This window comes from Catharus ustulatus, chromosome 4 (assembly GCF_009819885.2).
Source record: "Catharus ustulatus isolate bCatUst1 chromosome 4, bCatUst1.pri.v2, whole genome shotgun sequence".
NCBI classification, from domain to species: Eukaryota; Metazoa; Chordata; class Aves; order Passeriformes; family Turdidae; genus Catharus; species Catharus ustulatus.
In genome coordinates, this window is record NC_046224.1 from 31,179,045 (window position 1) to 31,203,381 (window position 24,337).

Consider the following 24,337-nt stretch of genomic DNA (forward strand, 5'->3'; position numbering starts at 1 on the left):
TAGGGAAGGGGTTTACAACCCAGTTTCCTCACTCAAATCTTTGGTTTCTTTCTGAAGCTCAGGAGTTTCTAGGGTTAATCCATACATCCCAGATTGACTCCATGTACAAGAAAGATATTGACTGCTGTTGTGAACAAGTAAAAGAAAATGGCAACTCACTCCTGTAATTTACACAGATCCTTCTTCTTTCAGAGTTCTCAATGCCTATTCTAAAATTTCCTGTTGGACCTCAAGGGTTGAAGACAAAATGAGTCATTTACAAAACCTAATCAGGTTGGCAAAAAGTTTAGCTGTGGTACTTTGTGGGAGGTAGTTCTCAACTGTACATCTTAATTTCATACTTCTGAGTCATATTCATGTTGTTTGGATAGAAATTTTGAGTCATTAGGGAACTCTTTTGTGAAACACTCAGTCTGATGGTTAATGAGTTTATATGAGGATACCTGAGATAACAATGATTATATGACTGAGTGGAATTGGGTCTCTTCTTGCCGTCTACTCCCTCAGTATCTCTGCACACACACACACACACACACACATACGTATCCACCAGTAAAATTGTAAAATTTCTGGGTGTAACTTACCCAACCATACCCCTGTCTGACCACTTTTGTCCACCCAACACACCTTGGTCCGTCCATTCTGTTGGGACTCTGTACCCTGGCCAGACAAACTCCTTTTTGCCAGCCACACCTAAGCTACAGGACAGCAACAGGCAATGGAGACTTGACAGAGTTAAGGCTTTGGCTCACTTGTCACTCTTTGTCTGCTGGTCACACCAGTAAAAGACACTGTAGTTTTCAGGGGCACATAAATTGGTCAAATCTAATGCAGCTTTTTTTTACTATACTGCATTTCAGTTCCCATCAGTTGACCCTGGAGCCACTTACTTCAGACGTAATGTAAGATTTTTCTTTCAATGAGAGAAGGTCTCTTTTTCATTGCATACTTGATAATTTTAAAACATTTTATAGACTAATTTTTTCAGGTCTTAATCTTGACATTCCTGCATGAACCACTAAAGTTGAAACTCACAATAAACAGCCTCATCAGGAGCTAAAAGTAGGAAATTTAATGCTAGAAATTAGGGAAAGCAATGAAAATTATTCTAAAGCTTTTTCCAGATTTCAGTTACATGTATGCATATATCCTCTTGCCTGAAGGCATTGCAGCACAGGTGTTTGGGTCTCTCATTAAAATGAATCTCAGTGATGGCATACCCTTAAAAACAGTAATATTTTTAATTTGCTTATATTTGTACATTCACAAGTAAGCTTACAGGGCTCATTTTCTTTTGCAAAACTCATCTCAGATGTCCATTAAAGTTCACACACATTGAAAGACTTTTTAAGGCTTAGCAAAAAAAAATTGGAACTTCCAAGATCAAAAGATTGTCATCTGAATATAATGCCTACTTAGCATCTTAGAAAACTGTGAAAATGTGTTCAGCTATGGCCAGGTGAACTCCTCAGCAAACCTGTCAATAAATAGATATAAATCTCTTACAGGGAAACAAATGTTGTAATCTACTCTGGGTTTATATACTTAGGGATAGCTCTAGTACCAAAAGCAAGTACCTAGCCTTTATGTTTTGGCCTTGTCTCCTTCCCAGCCTCAGGAATGCACTGGCCTGATGGAAGCACCCAGGGGCAGCTGGTCCTCAGAGTGGCCACTCAGAGCTGCCTGGTTTCCTCAGTCAACACCAAAGCTGCAGGGCAGCTGTGGTTGGAATAGCACCATTGGTAAGGCTTGTGTGCCTCAGTGCACTCAGGTGAAAGAGTCCCAGGTGCTGTGCCAAATCCTGTGCCAAAGACAGGCACCTGCATAAGCTCTTGCAATGAGCTGTGTGCTGTGGTGATACAGGCAATGTCTTATTCACTGAAATGTTCACCCAGGGAGATAAACAAGTTATGAGAGCTGCTCTCTGACTTTGCTTCAGCAGGTGACTTTTAAATGAAAAATGAAATTATCTAGGCAGAATGCAGTTTCTGCTCCCCCCAGAAACACATGAATTGAATCATGCTGTGTTTGACAATACGGCAAACTGCTGATTGTGTCACCTAAATGGAGAGAGCTGTACAAGGGGTGCTTCACCTTGTGCTGGGAGCCTATTAAGCACATTTTTCTGTGCTGGGGAAGCTGCAGATGACAGAGTGCAGCAGTTTTTTCCAGCAAGAGCAGCCAGCACACCTACACACATACATACAACTGAGACAAAACAAGACATATTATAAGAGCAAATACACATCTTCATTCTGTTGGGTTTGATATTTATATGGGTTTAATTGGAAATCTGTGTCCCAGGCTCACCAACTAATATTTACCATATTTTAAGTGTATTACATATAACATTAATACATGACTACTAACCTCAACATAATTAACTGTACCTAATATTTAACATACAATTTGGGAAGGGACTACTACTGCAGGTTTGCTCCAAGTTATGCGCCCACAACCTTAACTGCGATAGTCTCAACAATGGTCAACGATTTACCTGGAAACTGCATATGGATCGACCCCAGACCAGCTGAGTGAATTAACAATGGGACTACCATGTGAAAGAGGAGGTACTACCTCTCCTGGTCACTTTTGGCTGGTGTGTCCCTTCTAGAAAGAATGCCATGGGAACTATTAGGTTGAGCACTGCAGACCTGCATGTGAGCTAAATGCTACGCTACTTGCATAATGCTGACACCAACATGCCTTGGCTATGAAGTTTGAAAACCTAGAGAATGCTAAATGCAAAAGTTTAAGTATTTTAAGAAAGTTTAAGAATTTTAAGTATCAACAATGAAGAGTGAGGTCAGGCCTTTTACTTTTGGATCTCTTATTTGAAAACTTCCAATGACTACATATACCAGGTGCCAGTAGAATGCATATATCCCTTCAAATGTATTGCATTTAATATACTATGTATAATAAGGTAAATTCAATAGCTCTCTTCAGGTTAGAATGCTCTGTTCCAAATTGCAGTACTGTAAATACAAGTAAGTGCACTAAATCTGCTTGTCAAACACCCTTTTTTAAAAAAAGATCAAGATGACTGACCCCAGTTTTGTAACTAAGCCACAGCATGAACTACATTTTCTAAAGAGGTAGTTTGCATAAAGAATGCATAATTTTACAGGTTGTCCAGGTTCCTGAGACTTAGATTTTATGAAGAAAGGGGAAAATACCAACCTCTGAAACATTAAACGTGAACTTTCAAGCTTATAGGATGCAGTAAAATATTTGTTCTTAACAAAGAATATCACGTCTTATTGCTTATTCACAAACACTAAAAAAGTCAAAAGCATAGAAAAATGTATCTTCTATAAATACCACGACAGATTATCAAAGTACCATGAATATTTTGTGCAGTTGGTATGATGATGGTAAAGCATCTTTATATATCTTGGTTGACAAGTGAGAGAATATATCCACTTGTTTTTTGTCAGGTATGAAACATATTTTCATATGCCACACAGAGAATATAGCATGAACCAAGGTTAAATATCAGAATAAAATTCCTGTATTTTCTGTATAACACTGTAAATAATATGCACTGAGCCCCATTACAACTTCAACTGGGAGACTCTAAAATACAAGCTATCAGCTCTGCTAGGGAAAATTCTGTGTATGAGGACAAAATATATATTAAGTTAATAATTCTAAAATGTTGGCCTTTTAGGGATCAGAAAACGTATATGTATATACGAGAATGAATAGGTAAAAGGCTATTTATTTGGCTCTTCCAAACTGGAAATAAGTACTCTGAAATCTGTGGAACAGCATCCAGATGAATCCAAACTTTTGCTGTCACAAAGCTGCTCTGATAATCATTCAGTGGCATAAAACATGTTTTTCCATTAATGTTGTGTGTAATACTTCACTGGTAATTCATTGAATTTGATGAATTTAGTAAACTAATTGTGCTTTTAGACTTATCAATTTACTTAAGGTTTTACATTAGATGGGTTTTTTCTAAACATGTGAGAAATGTGTAGATTACAACATGCCACATTGATCTAATTTATTTCTGACAGCTTAGAAAGAATATTAATTCCTTTATTTTGCTTTTTTACTAATTGTATGCTGTATACTAGCAAGTGCTTTTAAAATTCTAATGTGTAGCATCACTTGATTTCGAAACACATTATAGAAGTAAAACACAACTATATAGTAATTGCAATTTTATGCTTCAATTCTCTGCCACATCCAAGAATTTCAAGATCAGTCTATTGAAGATGATTGCCTCTGAACTGTCTGATGTAGATTGTTTACAGAGCTTTCACTTTCACCTCAAGTATTTACCTGATCATATACAATTCTTTTCATAGTCTTGTAAGATACAGTAACTTTAGAGGAAGGATCTTAAATAAAATTATGTTGGTTGTAATCTGCCTAAAGCAAAGATATTTTAGTCTTGAAATTTAAATACTTTTGTTCCCATTCTATGAAGAATTCCAATTATACAAAGAACTTAGTGGGTATTCCCAATTGCATAATGCATAAGCCTACCCAAAACCCCTCTTATTAATAAACCACTGTATTTAAAACAGTCTTTAATCTGAAGAGAGAAACCAAAGAAAAAAATGAGAACATAAGTACTGAAAAACATAAAATTATTTTTTGCATAAATCGTTTTTAAGGTCATTAAAATTATCATCATCATCAACTATTCTTTGACACATTCTCTAAATACCTTTATTATCCACCACCAATCTCCTATTTATTCTGAACATATTTAGAAAAAAAATTAGAAAATAGTCCTTTTACAACTAATTTGTGCAAAAACATATGCCTTTTGAAGAACTCAACATCTTTTTGACCTGAATATTACCTGCAACATTTTTCTTTGGGTGCTGAGAATTCATACAGCAATGTACTCAATAACCTGTTTGCCCAAGAGCAGCCTCTGCTGTGGAGTCAGTGTTTCTGATATGTTGTTTATTCACCTATTTTCTGGCTCTACTATGCCTTGATTTCCAACTGGAAATATGCTTAAGGATGGGTGCCTGCCCTTTCCCTTGCCTTGCGCTGTTCTGACTGTGCTGTGCTGAAGCATCACTTAATAAGCTCTTAGTGAAATGCAGGCAAAGCAGTGAGGCAGAGTGCTCAGTCTTCTCCTGACTGCTGTATGACCTCGTCAATATGTTGCTCTACAGGCAGGGAGTACAAGACAGCTACAGAAGACCTGAGAAGGAGCCACTGCAGTTTATCTGCTCCAGATAAAAACAACTGCAGCAGTACTCTTTGGGAAGTGCTGCTGACTGCGTTGGAGCCTGGCTGAGCATTCAGCAGTGAGATTAAAAAACTGTCATTTTCTGTCATTATTACGTAAATTACTTTTAGTGCTGCTAAACACGTTATGCAAGGACAGCGTGGCATGGTGCTTTCTTGCCCATAAGATCCTGCCTAACTGAAAGCACTCGCACACATTTCAAGGCACCACTCCTAAACTGGCTCCTCAAAAGAAACATGGGGAGCCAGGCAAAGCCAGCCTGCTGGGGAGTGTGGTGCCCAGCGGCACCCTGGCCGTGCGCTGAGGGAAGAACCCAGGGCGAGCGAGGCGAGAGCTGCTCGAGCACCTGCCGCGGCCTCAGGCCCGGCCGGAGCAGCCCGGACCGAGCCCCGGGGCAGCCTGAGGGGAGGCGGAGCGCGGTGCCGCTGCCGCCTCACGGCCGCGCCAGGGCCTGTGTCTGTGCCCGTGGCTGTCTGTGCCGTACTTGTGTTTGTGCCATGCCTGTGTCTGTACCTGTACCTGCCTATGCCTGTGCCCGTGTCTGTGTTCGTGCCCGTGTCGTATATTAAGGCCCCAGGTCAATCCCCACGAGTGCCGCTGGCCATTGTGGCTCCGCAGACGCGTGGCGGCCCCGCTTCTGTCGTAGCCCCGGGTTCTGTCGTTGCCCGGAGCCGGGGCAGTGTTGGGAGCACTGCGCGTCCCTGCCGCCATCTCGGAGGCTCCTGGCCACAGCCACTGAACAGGGCAACTTTGTCTGCCTTGTGCCTAGTGCCTGCCCTCATCCTCTCTGTTTCCCTTGCCCTGGTCCTTGCCCTCACCCTCACCCTCGTGCTCATCCGCACCCAGGGCCCAGCAGCCCGGCTGGTGCTTCCTGCTGCTGGTCGCCCCCAGCAGGGCCAGGTTGTGGCACACACTGCAGTGCTCTCCAGCAGTAAGTGACAGCAGTTGCCAGGCGGCAGCAGCCCTTCAGGGCAGCTCTGTACTGCCACCACCGGTGCCTCGGAGCTCAGTGAGAAGGTCCAGGGCAGGCTGCACCTGCGGCTGCCCGCGGCTGGGGCAGAGGCGCTGGTGCCTGAAGAGACTGGGACAAACCGGACGGAGCTGTGTTTTAAAGCGTGTCCGTAATGTGCTGTATGCTGCCGGTTGACTGGTGGAGCAGCAGAACAGAAAGTCCATGTTGGCATCTGGCATAGCAGCAGGTGCCAACAGTTCCGATGGCACAGTGGGGTGACGAGTCTGGTCTTCCAAAGGGGCAAGACAAGAGGAGCTGGGGAATTGCCCTGGAAGTCCAGCATGGCAGCCTTGGAGCAATCATCTCTCCATCATCAAACCTCCAGTGGCCCCCACCTGCTCGGGTTGGGACCTGGCCCCACCTTGAGCCTCATTTTGGAGACCCTTCAGGGGTGTTGCACGGATAAATACATGAAAGGTTAAGTTATAGTTTGAAAATTGTCAGCATTATGTCAACTATATATTCATAATATGGTTTAAATGAAGTCTCTTTTCTGTGTCAGGTAGGCTCCTGTCTCTTGCCTTTTTTTGTAGAGACTGAGGTAGAAATCAGGAATAAATCTATGGTTTATAGGGCAAATTCATGTTAATATAGCTGCAATATTTATTCATTTATCTATAATCAGTTTTCTAGAATAAAGTGTTATAATCCTGTGTTTCACAGCACAGAGTAGACTGAAACAGCAAACTCGCCAGATGTTTTGTCAGTCCAGCATACCTTCACAGAACAGCTTTCCATTCTGTCAGTAACAGCCACAGCTTTGGTTCCTGTTGTCACCCAACCAAAGCAACTCACCTCAGCAATTATAATTTGCTGATTAGTTTCAGTTATGCAATCATAGCTGAGATTTTGGCAGCCTGTTCTGGAACAGATTTATTAACGATGATCAATTATGACCAGGTGGAATTTCTGAGAGTTTTTTTTTTTATTGTTGCTTGACAATATATGGGAAGTCTCTTATTAGATAAATGCAGCTAATGAGCTGACCCTGCCATCTGCTGTCATTTCTGCTGCTGCTTCCACGGTTTAGTGCCTGCTCAGAGTCTCCCAGATCACTCCCTCTCCTTCAGCTCAGCATGGAATACAGATCTTTCTAATAAGCCCACACAGTGTTGAGGATTTGTCATTCATGCTGTGCCTGGTTTCATGTAGCGCAACTGCTGAAAGCTTCACTTGCAAGATGAGCTGGTGTTATCTTCAGTAAAAATAGCACTGAACCAGAAAAGGCTCACTGAGAGAATTTGCAAAATCCACCGAGTTTCCCAGTTTTTAAGATAAATAAGTGTAGACTTGGTGAGAATGATAAATAGCAATTTTGTCTTACAATTTGACATTTTGATTGTTTCTGTGTACGTTACACAGCTGCAGCTAGTTGCAGGTAAGACAATTGTGTGCACTACTGTGACAGCTAGTTATGATACTCAACATCACTGTACATCACAAGTACATCATTGTGGCAGCAATAAAGATACCAAAGAGAGGGCAGCATTCCATGGTGCCTCACCATGCTTGAGGCACATACAGAAGCACACTTCCCACAGCACGATGGAGCTCACCCATTTTTTGTCCTTCTGCATAGGTGTGTGGGGCCCACAGTGAACTGAATTTTAGTCTTTGAGTTTAATAACTACCTAAAGAATATAGATGCTCTTCTCTGAACATGGAACCACAGAATAGTCCAGGTTGATAGGGACTATAATTGCCTGGTCTCAGCCTCCTGTGCTGTGGGCAGGGACACCTTCAACTAGATCAGGTTGCTCTAAGCCCCATCCTACCTGGCCTTGAACACTTCCAGGAAGGGGGTATCCACTTCTCTGAGCAACCTGTTCCAGTGCCTCATCACCTGCACAGTAAAGAATTTCTTCATGACATGTAGTCTAAACCTACTTTTTTTCAGTTGTAAGCCATTCCCCCTTGTCCATGACCACCTCTGGTGGTACACTGACCAGTCCTTTTTGTCTTATTTCTGCTGTCCTACCCTGTCACAGGACTGAAGAAAAACAAATGAAACTATGAAAACCGCTTTCTTTGGGTACAAGACAAATACCGTAATGCAAATCTGCACAAACACCAGAGAAAACCATTTCCCAGCATTATCTCACACAGAGGGGAAAAACCCAGTAAAGCATGTGGTGAAAATACAGTCAGTACTTCTCAAAATGCAGCAAATATTCCAGAAGTCAAAATTGATCTTTATGGCCTGAAAACCAATTTTGTCTCTTTTTTTCCTCCCTGCTTGCTCCCCTGTAGCCTGTGCCTGCATGTTCAAAGTAGCAGGTTATGACTTGCTTTGATTTTGCTTGCTTATCATCATGCAGCTCAGGTTTTACAGCTATGAAAAGTCTACTGAATTATAGCTTCAGGGGGATTGATAAGATGTACGTTAGTCCTGAGACAGAACTTGGAGGGGGAGCTGTAGATGCAGGAAAACTCTCCCTGGCAACATAAAAAGCCTCCGTCCAGTGTGCACAATCTTCCTTTGCTGAACTTAATGGCCTAAGAGCACAGCACAATAATATTTTGTTGCTTCAACTCCTAATACACTAGCTGAAAAAAAGTTGAGTTTATTGATATGTTTTGTTCCTTGTAAAGTGTTTTGTCCTTATGCTAGAAAGTTTTATTTTCTTCAGATAGGACCAAATTCATTAGGTACCAGCTGCCTTCAACCAACTTCTCTTGGACACATGCCATTTCTAAAAACTTGGTATGAATCTTCTGATTAATTTTACTGGGTGTTGTATTATCACATCCTTGGATTTACCACAGCACTGTACTTACAAAGGTGAACTGAATATCTCAAAAAGAAGCACAGAGATGAGGCTGCATCGAGTCTCTTCCAACATACCTGCAGCAAGCCCTTCTCTCACAACACATGGCAAAAAGAGACTGGCATGGGAGTTCAGATGGACAGCTGGCTCTCCAAGGTATAGTCAGAGTATAAGGGCAAATCATTGCACAAGTTACATCCCTTGAATGTAATGTGGCCCAAAGACCCAGAAGAATGATCCCTCAAATCAACTCGGGCTTAAAGTGTAGATTCAGCACTTCTTTCCTGCCCTAGCCATGCTCAGTAACCCTAAAATAAAACTCTCACCCCTACCCTGTGTGTCTACCTGGCCTTACTTTCTCCATTAAAGGATCAGGAAACAAGGCAAAGTATTCCCATTTATAGGACACACTGGGACTGAGCCTCATCCTTTAGCAAAGCTTCTTGGGCATTATCTACATCCCACCTCCTGATTTTAGTAAATTAGTTTAGTCCCTGACCTTGAGCTATTGCTCTGTCTGTGAACACAAACTCCTACGGGAGTAGCTTTATGGGTAAAGCTCCCCCTCAGCTTTTGTTCCCAAAGCCCTTGCTTATAGTTCCCCCTGGGAACAGCTGCTGTGCTGCATCCCCTTCAGGCTGTGCTTTTGAAATATTCCCCACAGGACAAGCAGAAGTAGCTCCTCGGCGATGGTCTTTCTTTTGAAAAGCAAGAGGAAACACTTCAAGGGAAGTCAGAGAGGTCAATAAAAACCAGCAGCGATAGCAGTCTCTCACAAATAAGCAAGAATGTAATGCAGAGATTTTCTGCAGAAATTTCCAGAAGTAAAATAAATTAGAATACACAAGTGGATGTAGTTCCAACAGCAAATCAATGATGCATAATATTTAAATATTTAACCAGAATTTCAGCAGCTTATGAGCTATCAGAAAAGCTATTTACTATAAAATTTTGACACTGATTTTATGTCTAAAATATTGAGATGTTAATTGCAAAATGCACTGCATCAGTTATGCACTATGAGTTAAGAAAATAACTGTTTAGCGGGGAAATATTTGAATATTTTGTAGGGCTTTGCTATTTAGAAGCTTTTTGCCTTTGCAACTCATGACAGTCAGTCTATCCTCTGGTTACCCATAACAAAAGAGAAACTGCCACCCCAAGGCCTTTGTAAAATAAAAACACCCTCTATTTTGCCAGGACTTCCAGCTTCCCTTCTACTCCCTTCAGCTCAACCAGTAGTTAAGCTGGTATAACATCATGTTACAAACTAGCTTAAAGAAATATACTTAATGCTTCAGATTCAGATAAAATTTCAGTTTCTCTCACCATGTCTCCTGGCTGAGTCAAAACACACTTGGGTTAATTGTCAGGCCATCAGGGGTTTTGCCTAAGTTTTATTTGCACCCTGTTTCTTTGGGTTTTTGTTGGGGTTTTTTTTTTGGTTTTTTGTTTTCTTCCAACTGTTGACCTTCTTTTCCCTTCCACTAACACAGTCTTCCTGGGATGCATATCGGTCAATTAAAGAAGAGTTTTGAACTGTATCCTTAACACAAGTTCTTACCTGGGTAAGTTTGCCCAGCTGTGCCTGGAAGGCTCATGTCGTAGGCTGCATCCTCACTGAAGTCTGACAGCCCTCAGCCTGTCAAAACAGACACGCCAAGTTCCTTACTAAGCAATCCATTAAAAAAAATATTTAATGTTCTTTCTTCAGCAGCCTTATTTTACCACCCAGGGCATGTCCCTAACCTGGTGCTCATTGCACACACGAGGTATGCAGCTCTAAACCTTTCCTATTCCTGAGGTTTGAATAGTTTTCCCAATGTTTTTTGGTTTTTTTTTTTTTTGGTTAATGTTAGCCAAGCTAATCATTCTGTTTTCTTGTATGAAGTATATGTGAAAAGCTGAATTAAAATGTCACTGAGAAAGAAGGCAAAAACAAATTCAATTACTATGAAAAGGACTTAGTCCCACAGAATCTAGTTCAAGGTCAGAATTGCAAGCGGCGACCATCCTTCCACAATATTCCACGAGATGGGACTTTGCCCTTTGGCCAGCATTTAGGCTCTGCCTAAATCATCAGAAATTCCAGCAACCAGCAGAGTTCTGGAGAAAAGATCTGAATCTGTCAGCACCTGGGTTTACTGAGACAGTTCTGCTACATGCCTCACTTACCACCATTACATTCAAAACAAGATGCTTTCCATCATTTACACCTCAGGCACTGACTCCTGCCTATTGGTATGTTTTCGCTCCATCACTGTTCTTTTCGCAGGTGCTGTTGGACAGTCAGTGAACAGGAGGAACGGTCAGGCAGGAGGACAAGGTGCCACTTTCATAATGAAGATTTTCATGTAGCTATGCCCTGTTCCATGTGAGCAGGGCCATAACTGCACTGCCCTGAAACCTTTACTAAGAGGGGCAGCTTCAGCTTTGTGCTTCTTTCAGGACATAGCAATTGGCATCTGACCTGGGACATCAGGGCTCTTATGCCATCATGAGAACCAGCCTGAAATGCATCATTTCGAAGCTGGTCAGCTGAGTTTGAGGATGTTTCTCTGGCATCCCAGAGACACCATCATCTCAAATATGGTATTTGAATACAAGATTGTCACCTATTACGCACACATTGGCTGACATTCAAGCTATTGAGAAGTAAGAGCAACTTGTTCCCATTGGTCTTCCTGTATGAGCTTCTGAATTACTCACCATCATCCAGACAGTGGTAAAATTATATTTATGACTACTACATAAAATTCAAACAAGACCTTTATTTACATTAGGTTTTCAAGCAGTGGGTGTTGCAACATACATAACGAAATTTCATACTACATGTTTTATAAGTAATCAGGTTAAAAAACTGATCTACAGAATCAATTTGTCAAAGCTGGCTAAGCAGAAAATGTGTCAACTCGGCTTAAGAGTACTCTGTCAATTTTACACCATTTTCTATCGTTCAGAGTATTTCTGATGTCCTGATTATAAAAAGAGAATGCTCATGCAGATTAATTTACAGTGAACTCTCTAGTAAATTTTATGGTTTTCACTTGTTCAGAAGAGCATGTCAGTGCTCTTCCCACCTTGTCTCACAAAGCAATTACAGGTCCAAATAGGGAGAAAACTTGATCTATCAGGATATTTTTGACAGAAAAAAAGCTGGATTTAGCAAGACAAGGAGACAGAACTTTTATTCTGTGATAAATGAATTAAAATCTCTCATTCTGTAGAAAATAAGTTGTACTGTAAAGATTAATCAAGTTCTTTTATTTCATACTAACATTATGCAGCAACCAATGAGTGTCTAGGTAAACAGAGGCTTTGTGAAATGTTTTGCTGCAAAGCTGACCAGTAATGCACGCGAATGATAAAGTCATCAACTCTGCTTACTGCCAGAAATAAAAAACCAAAGGCTTCAGGAGCAAATAACACTGATTCATACTGTACTGTGCTCAAGCACTAGTAAACAAAATCTATTAAACTACATGGGTGGAAAAAAAAAATCAGAGCAGCTTTGTTATCTTACTTGTGACAACTTATTTAAATTTCAGGCATTACTTCTTTATATCAGCATAAATATGTAGCCTTCTACAGGTTTTATGATGTGGTTACAGACATAAAAATGTTATAGTAGAAAGCAAGAGCTAGTTCAAGGAATTTCAGACTTTGAAATCAGCAAGATACAAAGCTAAAATTCATATGTTCCTTTTCAAGTTATGAATACTTTCACTAAAACATAAATATTTTAACATATATTATTTTTTTCTGACATTCAAAATTGTAAAGTCAATATGGCAGAATTATTGTTAAAAGCACATATTTACAAATATTCTTTTTTTCCATACATAAAGTATTTGGCATAATTATAACAATCTTACTGCATACACAACTGTTTGCTTCTTTTTCACATAATGGTACACTCCTTATTAAAATTTACCAATTATGTACAAAAATACTTGAACATTTATTATAGAAAACGTCTATAACTACTGTCAACAGCTTGTAACTGCTGAAGGTTTAATTGAGAGAATATAAAAAAGTGGTCACTTTCTTCCAGTTAAACTATCAACAAATCAAACACAGCTAAGATAAACATGAGCTTCCCAACAAAAGAGGGAGAATATTTTTAACAATATGATTCAAAATGCAGATCGCACATCTGTTCCCAAGCACATTTAAACAGTCAATAAAAGAAAGAGGATACAAAACATACATACAGAAGGTGCTTTTTCTTTTCCTTCCCTCCACATTCCTATGTCTTGGCATTAGCTTTCCAGAGCTCTTCCGATGCCAGTCACTAAAATACAACCTAGGGCCAAACACCATTCTCAACAGTAAATATGATTGTGATGAACTCAAGCTAAAAAGCAAATCAAAAGCTTGGTTCCAATGGCCCATACACATACAAGGAACCGTTCAGAACTTTTGCTAGATTTTTACAAAATTATTAATGACCTTTGCAATTCACTTTTGAAATGTATGGATTGCAAACCAGCCATTTGTATTTTTAAAAATTGGTTCATTTAGTGAATTGCCTTGATACTAGTCAGTACTGACTTTTGTACTCAAGTTAAATGAACAATGCATTTGTACCTGTTTCATACACAGATTGTATTTTAGGGTGAACTTTCAAGAACAGCAGAGAGCATTCACTAGAAAACTGCTAGCTTTAAAAAAAACCCAGAACTAAAAAAACAACAACAAAAAATACATCTGGAAGAATAAAAGTAAATTGCACCTCAAAAAAAAAAAAGGATGTATTGGTACATACACTAATGGCAGAAAACCCTAAAACCTTATCGGGATTCACCAGAATGGTGTTGTATGCTGAATGAAATACAGATATTTTTCCATCTTAAAAATAACATAAGCCAAGTGTGTGTTTCAAAAATTCCAAACTACATTCTTACAACAGTCCTCTGCTGTATAACTTGCATTATATCTCAGTTTTGCCACATACATTTGAAATGACCAACCTGTTCATCAGATAAGAGAAACAACTTCCAGCCTACTTGCAGAAACATCCTAGTCTACAGACTACTTTGTTAGAAAGCGTGCATTTATCTCTAGTAGTAAAGATCCAATCAGTATATTCTGCATTTTGTAAGAAGCATTCAGTTAACTCAGATGAGAGTTGCAGGGTTTTAGATTTTTTCAAAGAAAAATAAAGTACAAATAAAAGCATTTATCAGTATTCACCACCATGAAATTTAAAAAAAAAATCCTCTCATTCATGCTTCCTATAATATCTGGCAACCTAAATTAGTAATTTCATTTCAAATGTGCAACATAATATTAATAAGCATTTTGAAATTACTCCAAAGAAAAGGTGGACAAAATATTAAAGTGCCTAACTAAATGAGTTTTACCATTTTTAAAAAATATTGTTTCTTAAACAGTAAAGAATGTGTTGCAATTAAATATAAAAGTGGCTTCTCATAACTGAGAGACTTTGCGGGGCAGAGGCCTGGGCCGGGGAACCTGCTCAGTCCTCCTGCTGCTGTTTTCCAGGTTGTTTGGCCGAACCAGCTGTGGCTTGGGTGGCAGTGCTGGAGGGTCTGCGGCGGGCGGGATGGAGAGGCTGTGAGGTAGAGGAACGGGGCGCTTCAAAGTCCGCTCATACACGCTGTAAGGTGGCGGGGTTTTGCTTTCTTTTCTCACAGGCTCCTCAGAAATGCTGTAGCTTGGGACAGTCACTGCTGGTTCGCTGCCTTGGCTTTCAAAGCCTGATGTTTCTGATGTGCTACATCGGCTGAGCGAAGAGATGCCACTGCTGTAACTCCCTGACAGCGCCGGGGAGTTGGATATGAGCCCCGAGGAATGATACTCCACTGGAGACGGTGTGAATGATTGCACAGACCCCTGCTCAAAAGAAAGGGCAGAAGAAGAATTTACCTGGCATACAGGAGGGAGAGCTTTTCTGTGCTCAGACTGAAAGCATACATAGATACAGTGCATGTAACTGAGCTTTGATAAACAGAAATGGTTGTGTCCCTGTTTAATCAAGACCTGGTAAGACACTGATAAAAAGCTCATTTCTATAGTGCTGGGTACACCTTAGATAGTGGTCATGCCAGTAATTCATATAAGTGGAAATAAAACGGTTTTAAAATGTTATCTTACTATCATAATACCCTGGAAAAATCTGGAAGTCTTTAGAATGCACCCTTAGTTTTCCCAGCTGGAAGTGGAATGCATCACTGGGCGCAGGATATACCTGGGAGTGTCCTGCCCCCTAACGCCGAAGCCCAGCCACTGCTGCTACTGCAGGCTCTCATATCCCAAATTCACTTTCCAAAGCTTTTCCTCACAGCTTTTAGTGCATTGCCGTGCAGTGAAAAGTGCATTTACATCATGGCATCATTTCTGAGTGTACCATAAAAGCAGTGTCAGAGGGGTAGCACGAAGCAGGTATCAAGGTAAGAGCCACTGCTGACTGCCAGCCCCCTTCTCTGCTGCTCCTGCTCCCATTTGAGGCAGCAGCAGAATGGCAGGAGATGAAAGCAGCACCACCTTTCCTCTCCCCCATCTCCCAGGTGTTCCATACAACACACCATGTGTGCCTCAGGGACAAGGGCCATATGGAGGGCACAGGTGGTCAGGGGCTGCACCAGTGGCCTCATAGGTCAGTGAGGGATGGTCAGGGACCAGGAGCTGAGGGCCAAGCAGCAACAACAGTGCTGATGATAAATAAAAGCCATGGATAATAAAGGCCTACCTAAAACTATTGAGCAGTTCTATTCCAGTGAAGCAACTTAAACTGAAAACTATAAGAGGCTAGCCCACACTTTCCAAGTTAAAATTTTTTTGCCACGTATCTAATTACAACTGGATTCATCTGAGACAATCCTGACTTATTGGCTTCAAGCCTTAGGCTAAAAAAGGGATGGAGAAACCAAAACAAAGACAAATTTCTCACTCCCATTCTTGTTAGACTGGTTGATGCTCAGTTGCTCAGCTTAAGGTGAGAGTGTGATCCATGCAACAAAGGATGGGAGTGGAGGAGGAGGAGAGGGGCAGAGGTGTACAGAGCTGGCTGCACTGACTTTATGCTGTTGAGACAATTTTAGTTATCCATCTAGGACTGGATCCATAGAGCACTGAAATCAATGGAGAGAAAAAAATTTTTGTTTACATCAGTGGGTTTTGTACTAGTATGGTTTTCTCTGGTAGCACACTGTTAGAAGAAAGGCTAAAATTTGAGCCCTGCACATGGCTGTGGAAAAGCAAAGCAAGTTTTATTTAAAGCTCAACACCTGGTGAAGACATTTCAGACTTACTCAGGAGCCTGTTTAACCACTTGTTTCATGTTCCATTCCTCTGTATGTGAGGAGGCTGCAGCTATACTCCTACTCCCAAAAACATCCAGGGTTAAGGTTTTCAAATAAATTATGTATTTCAAGAACACTGGACGCTTTGATTAAGTGACGATATATAAGATTTAGGATCTTTGCTTTTGTCATTCAGAACAACAGCAAATATGTAAAGCCTGCACTTGGTTCTGGTAAAACAGTGTAGACTACTTTTACTAGCAGCAAGTAACAGCCTAGACACCAAAACAGTCTGGAAATTCATGGATGCTCAAAGCGAGATACTGCAGTTCTCAGAAGTATTTTGGGCCAGCATTCCTCTTCCAAGCAGCAATCCAGACTCTGTAAAATGCTTAAATTCTGTCCAGATCTATAGAAGAATGTCCTAAGACATCCCTAAGAATTACCAGTACTGTGTCAGAATGAAAAGGAAGGGTCACTTATCTTTGGATAAGATCCTAATGTTCTAAAGAGCTTCCTAGTAAGCAATTAGGGCAAAACTTGGGATTGGTGCTCACTTCAGCAGAATGGTAATAGGACAATGGGGCACTCTGATGGCCAGCAAAATTGCTTTGTGATCAATTTGGACCACTGTGTAGACACAACTAGAAATGTTACAGGCTTATAGGAAGGCAAACAGGACAATGAGTATGGACTTGTAATTAGGGACCTCGAGGGGAAAGGAAATACTTTGGAGTGCTGTTCTCCTCCTCAGGCAATGTGCATCTGCAGTATTAGGCACTGGGTTGTTGAGGGGCAACTTTGGCTGGGCTGCTTCCTCTGTCCTTCCATCTCAGTGCCTGAAGCACAAGTCATGCTTCTTTCTATTTGCTCTCTTTCCATGTTGTTGACTCTTATACTTCTACCTGTAGAATCAACTGTTTCAATGGAGTGGCAGAGGCCATCCTCAAGACCAATTTCTTGTGCTCTACCAGCATCAGGGTTTGCCTGGAATAAGCAGGCTGTGTGTTTATGTGCTCCGATGCTGTGGAAAACACAGATTTCCCAATCAAATTTTCCAGCAAAAAAGCAGCTACCAATATGTGGGTACCAACACATGCAAATATCTGGAAATAAAAATGAAACCTGCTCAGTTTAGCCTGGATCTCAAATTTGGATGTTTAACTGCCAAAGAAGAACCAGTGCTTACTCACAGCCTATGATTAATATTTCCTACTGGCAGGTGTCAAACTACTTGCAACTTCCTGCAACCTCCCTGGGATCATCCTGCAGAGGAAAATGGGTATTAAAGTGATTTGAAGCAGGGAATACTCTCTAATGGACTCTCTAATCTAACAGCTCTGGATGCTGGAAGAATAAGACAAATGGGTTGCACAACAGGTTTTCCTGGCACCTCCGTGTCTTCCATGTTGGAGACAGAACACTAGTTCTTGTACAGGTATATGATCAGAAAAAGAAAACACAATATAAACGCAAATAATGTACATTAAATATATACCATCTACCCCACAACACACAAGATCTGTCTCACAAAGGCAATTCCCTGCAATAAGACAGTACCTTCATTGGTGATCTTCCAGCAGGAGAAGGGGAAATGGAGGCTATGTGTCTTGCTGGTGATGCTGTAAAGGTAGAAAGATTTCAGTGCAGTTGTGGCATGACAATTTTCACTAAGAAATCTTTTTAAGTCGGTAGGAGATCATTGGATACATAAACATTATCTCTAGTTCCCTCGGCCAATGGTTGTAAATAGTTTTAGAGATTTTGTTTATTTTGCTTTGTTCTCTGGATTATCTTGCTGTAAACCAAGTACAAAAAATTCCTGCATCTGCCTTTCCTGACAAATCTTATATCACCATAAATTGATCTATATTCTACCAAATAATAACAAGTTAAAAAAAGAGTCAGTATAACAACATTTCTCTTTTTTTGCTTAAGAAATATATTATGTATTTGTAAGTCAAATAAGGAAAATAAAAAATACATAATATACTTATATCAAACATTATATATTTATTATATATCAAACAGTATACTAGAAACATGCCTGGACAAACTAAGAAGCCTAAGTACAATACACAAAAAGTTTACTCACTCTCTTGAGAACAATTATACTTATAATATCACTTCAGCAGCCTTTCCTTTAAATGGAAATTAACATTTTGAAAGGCAAAATGGTTATAATAACAGAACTCATGTACTTTCATGATTGCTGTGCATTTTCTGGCCAGTGAGATTCTTTCTGGTTAATGATAATTTCTGATTGCTAACCTCCAATTATCATAAAATCAAAAGACTACATTTGATCATCCTTCCTCATACTAGCAAGAACTATCTGAAACTGCTCATTCATTAGTGAAGGGGCAGAGTATTGGAAACTACAGAGAACATTAACTAGATGAAAATACCTGCAGAGGCAGTTCTACAGCCTTTCATGTAAGAAATCAAATAAGAAGTTAACCTGCCCAAGAAGTTAAACATCAAACAGAGTGGAAAGAATCTAAGCTCTCAAGTACTGGAGCTTTACCTGAGATGTCCATTAACTCACCAGTCTGTACAGGTCTTGGTGGTACAGGAGGAGATATAAGCTTTCCACTTTCTGATGTGTTTCTGGCTTCCTTCCCACTGTCCAGGCTCCAGCTGCTGGGGGTGCTGTTCACAGCTGGAAGGGAATGAAAAAACTGTCATGGGTATCAACACTTCCAGATCTCTGACTTGCATTTATCCAAGAGGATAAAAAGAAACAGAATGCAAATGCCTAACAACTCAATCAGCATGCATGAAAAGCTGTCATGATTACATCTGCACTTGCAAAGCTCTTAAATAGCAGCCATCAATCTCATGGATGCCTGATGGATGCACCTGGCCCTCAGGTCAGCAGTGGTGGCCATCAACAGCAGCAACAGCTCAGATTGCACTCTGGTGCACTGCAAATCCAGCCACAAAGGGAGATGAGCGTGAAGCCTGTTAATGTAATCAGTTTATCTTTGCATCAGACTTTTATTTAGAGGTTTCCACTGTTCCCATTAACTCATTTTATATACAGAAGAGACTTGGGACAGGAACTCGCTAAATTTCTATTGACCTCCTTCATAAAGATATCTCTGCTAACATTCTTGTGTTGCCTGCATAGATTACAAATTCAGAACTGAAAGAAGGTGGAAAGAGGGGCACAAAATGGAGTGAGTAAAAATTGGAAGAAATTAAAAATGACAGCAAAAAATATCAAATTGAAAAATTATTATGGACTGGCAAAATTTCTGTACACTGTTTGTATCTGTGGTCAAGGATCTCTGCTTGTTGATGTAAATTGACTATCACCTTGACATGCATTAAAGTGGCTGTTTTCTTTGTCTGTTACCCTGATCAGATTCTATGGCTTTAACTGAATGATCCTGTAAGTTCTGGAACAACTTCCTTGATAAAAATGGATTATCTCATGTCATCAAGAAGTCACCAATATTGGAAAGAAGTAAGACAGACAGAAGGATAAGGCATTTAACATGTGCAGGACAAAAGCTAATTTGAAAAATACAACTCTCATTACACTTCCTAAACAAAGAGTTGAAAAGAACCACTTCAAACCTTCCCATTCATCTCCCAAATATACCACCGAAAAAATCCCTCACCTTAAAAGCCTCAAACCTCTTGCCCTGCCATGACACTTTCCTTCTTGTTTACTTGTTTCAATTGTGAGTAGAGAATCACATGCAAGGACCCTGTGTTTATTTACAAAGATGAAACAAAAAAGCAAAGTATTGTTGCTAATAGAGTATCATTTTGCTTTGTTATTGCCAAAATATGCAATACTGTATTTGCTTTTATATTGTAAGCTGTCATGGCTTTGCCCTTATCCTAAAAATCACCTGGCACCAGACCTAGGTACTTCAAATGCCTAAATCTCCTGAAAAGCCATTTTTTTTTCTTTCAAATCATCCAAGCAGTCAGTTTTTTTGACTGCTAAAGCCTTCGGGAGAGAATATTTCATTTTACCTATTCTGATGGCTGCATAGGCCAGTGGAAAAGTTCGGATATTTCCATGTTAAATTATTTCATATGTTTTTCAACTCTGTGAAAAAATTCCACCTGTGTTTTAATAAAAATGTAAACACAAAAATACCTATAAAACCCAGCTCTTATTAAAGAAAACCTGATATCTGGTCATTTCTTATTACAGTATATTATTAAAATAGTTACTTTCTATACATTTATTTTACTGTATGCTTTATTCAGCATACCACAAAGGTACCATAATGAAATGATGGAGCATATTATAGATGTGAGGCACATAATGAAATCATGGCAAACAATTACTATGCCAACAATTGGCAACATTGGATTTCCCCATGTGCAAAATTATAAGAGGCAATATTTTTTTCTGTGGAAATGCATATATTTCTCATTTACTCTAATTAAAAACAAAATCCCCAAAATGCAAGAAACAACAAATTGGTGTTTTCAATCCAAGTGTAAGCAGAAGTATACTGAGTTATATTTGGTAAACAGGATTTGCAGTACCAAACTTCAGGACTGTCCATCTCTAATCTTCTCTGTGCCCCATTCTCCAGAAGTTGGCTTTTCTCCCTATGTCTCTCTTGAGAAGCAGAAAAGACAAGTCTCACTTGCAGCCTGATGAAATCTGCTGCTCCATCACCCCCTCCTGCAAATTTCTGGGCCTTATTTGAGTGCAAAATTCAGTTCTCTCCTTTTTGGCAAAGTGTTTTGACACTTAGATTTGTTAGCATATTTAGTCAGTTAGAATGTTTTGACACTTGGAGATGACAGTGTGCACTCAAAAGAACTGGCATTCCACAGGAACATGATGGAGTAATTAAATTTTCATTCTTCAAAGATTGGCATGTTGTAGCATTTCCACTTACCTTTGTCAGCACCAGGCAGATTGGAATCACTTCGTGGCAAAGCACCATCTCCAATATGATTAAACAGCATTCTCTGCAAATTGAGAACAGCATGATTTACACATAGCTGCTGTTGTATTTCAGTAGCCTCTAAGAAAACAAATATATTTTTGTTATTATCCCCCCTCATCCCCAGGTCTTCTTAGGAGGTAGAGTGATAAACATCACATAAGAACATAAACAGTTTAATTAAAGTGTCTGTAGACAGATAGGGAGTAGACTCATTTTCTGAAAACTGTACACACAGAAATTGGAGGGAAGATTATTATGTATTGAGTTCTGACAGTTTTCCAGCACCTTAAAAAAACATAGGAAAGCTCATTCCTAAAGAGACATCTTAATAGATTATTAAAAATAGAAGGGTAGATTTGTAATAATTTCATTACAGAATCAGGATCTGAACAAGATAATATTGAAGTTGTGGCTGTTACCAAAGAAAAGTACTGTGTATCGTTTTCCAACCCTGACTTTTTGGTAGCAGCCTTCTTACTTCTTTTGTGGATCAAAGCTGACCCATAAAGCATGTTCATCTTTCATTTTCTTAAAATCCATTTTGTTTACAAATCACAGTAAATAAATGGTAGAATTTAATTTTTTTTCATACATTTCTTTTTGGCAGCATTCAAATAATCTATGGCTCACTAGTTCATCTTGAAAACATATGTAAACAGCATACAGTTAATCCTACAGTTAATTCAGATGTGCTTTCCAGAGGAAATGGGAACAGATAAACATTATTTTTTTTCTTACTTTTTTTTTCTTTAAAAGCAAGATCAGATTATCAGTGAAATCCAAACAAAATCGTATTATTGTGTTTCTTTCCAGCATTCACAGAGCACTGTGCCAAGTTGGTGAGGCACTATGCTGTGGTTCCACAAGATGGCAAACCCAGCCGCAAAGTGATCGTCATTGATCTAAGATGTTGCAGCTTTGTGTTTCAAAATGAGGAACAAATACTTAAGCCAAATTCAACTTCACTTTAAACATCTCAGAGACAGAATGCTTTTGGTAGACTTTGAGCTACAGTAGTTGTGCCGTATGTCTTACGAGAGTCATTCTGGGTCAGGTAATATCTGTTTTCCTGGAGTGACCATTAGACTGAGGTGGTAAACCTACATATGTACTCTGATGTAACAGAAAGTGTGACCATATATTGCTGCCTGGTCTGGATTGAGTGTTCACCACCTAGTGAGTCTGCAGTGCACTAGGATGTGATGGACAAGTGCTGAAGTGTCCATTTTCTGTTGCAAAGGTAAAGAGCAACGGCTGAAAAAGCAACTGAAATTGGAGGAGATAAAGAGACAAAAGCCGAATGAAATACAGAGAAACAAAGACATACTAAAAAGAATGAGATATAAAACCATATGGAAGAACAAGAGCAATCACAGGATGTTTAATGACACGCAAATAAAACCCCCAAAAATGTGAAATTCAAAAAGCTTCAATAGGAAGAACAATAGCGCAAAAACTAAGGAGGCTTGTTGACCAGTCAATGACAGCAGGCATTCCTCTTCAGAGGATGGGAAGAGCTGGAAAGACACTGTACAACCATTCAGCCAGAGATCACAAAGCAAGCACAAAGCTGTACATAACCTTGAGCACCAATTTCAGTGAAGAAGCGGATGAAGTACTGCTGTGGTCTTGTTCTGTGAAGTCCATCAAACTTCCTTAAATAAGGTAGCTATGGCCTGAAAGACTTGAAGTTCAGGAATTTGCCTGTGTGTCTCATCTGTCCCAGTTGAAACACTAATGTGAATATTGCTTTCATCAAGCTGTAACAAAGTAATTCATAAATGGGTGGTCCTCTCAGCATGAAGCTCCAACCAACACCCTTGAAGTGGTGTTAGAATGAAAGGAGAAAGGACAAAGAACAGTTTGAGCAGCTAAATTTAAATGAGAGTCTCAGGTATCTCTAAGATATCTCCTTACAATTGTCCTGAGGAATTATTTTCCCCTTTTTAATCAGAATGCAGAGAATCAGGATTTTGTTTCTGATCACAGTCCATTTTTACTGCTGAGGGAGCAGCAGAGAAAGAAATTTCACCTTTCCCCAGAAAGACATATCCTTATTTACAGTTATAAGGGCAGAAAGAAACTGTCAGACCTTCTCATCTTTGAATATACTTCACTGTACGAGCAAGTTAATTTTCTACTTACCCTCTCATGGGGCACTGAGGGTAGAGACAGATTGGGAGACTTTCCTGCTGGGCGAGTCTCAGAGAGAGCGGAGACTGGGCCTACGAGCTCCTCAGCCTCCCTTATGCAATCTCGGATAGAGTGGGGGATAGAAGTCGCATTCCACTTGGCAAAGCAAGAGTTTGTAGTCTGGGAGCAAAAATGGGATAATTTTTCTTTGCGGCAAACTGCAAAACCGCTTTATTCCAAGAGCATCTCCTGACCTTTCCTGTCTGTTGTTTTGGCTCTACTACCACTGATGAAGTGCCCAATAGGTCTATCAGCTCTAAGTCATTCCCAAGAACTGTCCTTAAGTCTGGCTAAGCCTCAGTATTACTTCTTAAGCCCTCAAGTGATAGCATGAGGACATAAACAGAAAAGAGATTAAAAATTAAATCAAGAGCCAATTCAATAACTGAAGAAACAAGGGACAAGAAGAGAACTAATGAGAAACCAAAAAATAATTTCTGAAATATAGAATCTTGGAGCTGGTTTTCATCAGCAGTAAAACTTCTGTTAGAAATGAGAGTGTTGAAAGGAGAGCCTTTAACACCATATGTATATTCTCAAATTTCTCAACTTTCAGCAAGAGGTGCATTGTGTGATGGCAGGGATTAAAACAGCAGCTGTGTTAAAGAAAAGCACTTTAAGAAAAAAGGTCCACTAGGAAGAAAAGATGAAATAAAGATTCAGTATTTGCCAGCTTACCAAATTCATGTTGAATTTCAGAATACTCAAAAAATACACATTTCACACAGACCTGTTTAACACAATACGTTCTTTTCTCTGGAGTAAAAAAATGTCTATCATTCTTTTCTAACTACATTAGAAAACAGGAATTGCCACATTGGAATGGGTTATTATCTCACAGTGGCTAGGATTAGCTTTCTCAGAAGAAACAAAGGGGAGCTCAAGGACAACTGCCATGATAACAGTTTTTCATTCTTTGTTGATTGAACAAATACTTG

At 39.8% G+C, this 24,337-nt stretch overlaps 1 protein-coding gene across 4 annotated transcripts in view; it reads right to left on the reverse strand.

Annotated features, from left to right (window-relative positions):
- Positions 1-11,758: 11,758 nt before the first annotated feature.
- DOCK4 (dedicator of cytokinesis 4) overlaps positions 11,759-24,337 on the reverse strand; it is a 238,382-nt gene continuing 225,803 nt past the window's right edge. For 2 of the 4 annotated variants that reach the window (XM_033057522.1, XM_033057521.1), the window contains 5 exons: positions 23,352-23,519; positions 21,156-21,228; positions 18,824-18,937; positions 17,836-17,897; positions 11,759-14,866 (listed from right to left, as the gene is read on the reverse strand). In XM_033057522.1, the coding sequence (XP_032913413.1) occupies positions 14,441-14,866; positions 17,836-17,897; positions 18,824-18,937; positions 21,156-21,228; positions 23,352-23,519 (843 nt within the window). In that variant the 3' untranslated portion in view covers positions 11,759-14,440. The remainder of the gene's footprint in view (positions 14,867-17,835; positions 17,898-18,823; positions 18,938-21,155; positions 21,229-23,351; positions 23,520-24,337) is intronic. The other 2 variants (XM_033057524.1, XM_033057523.1) reach the window with 1 other exon arrangement.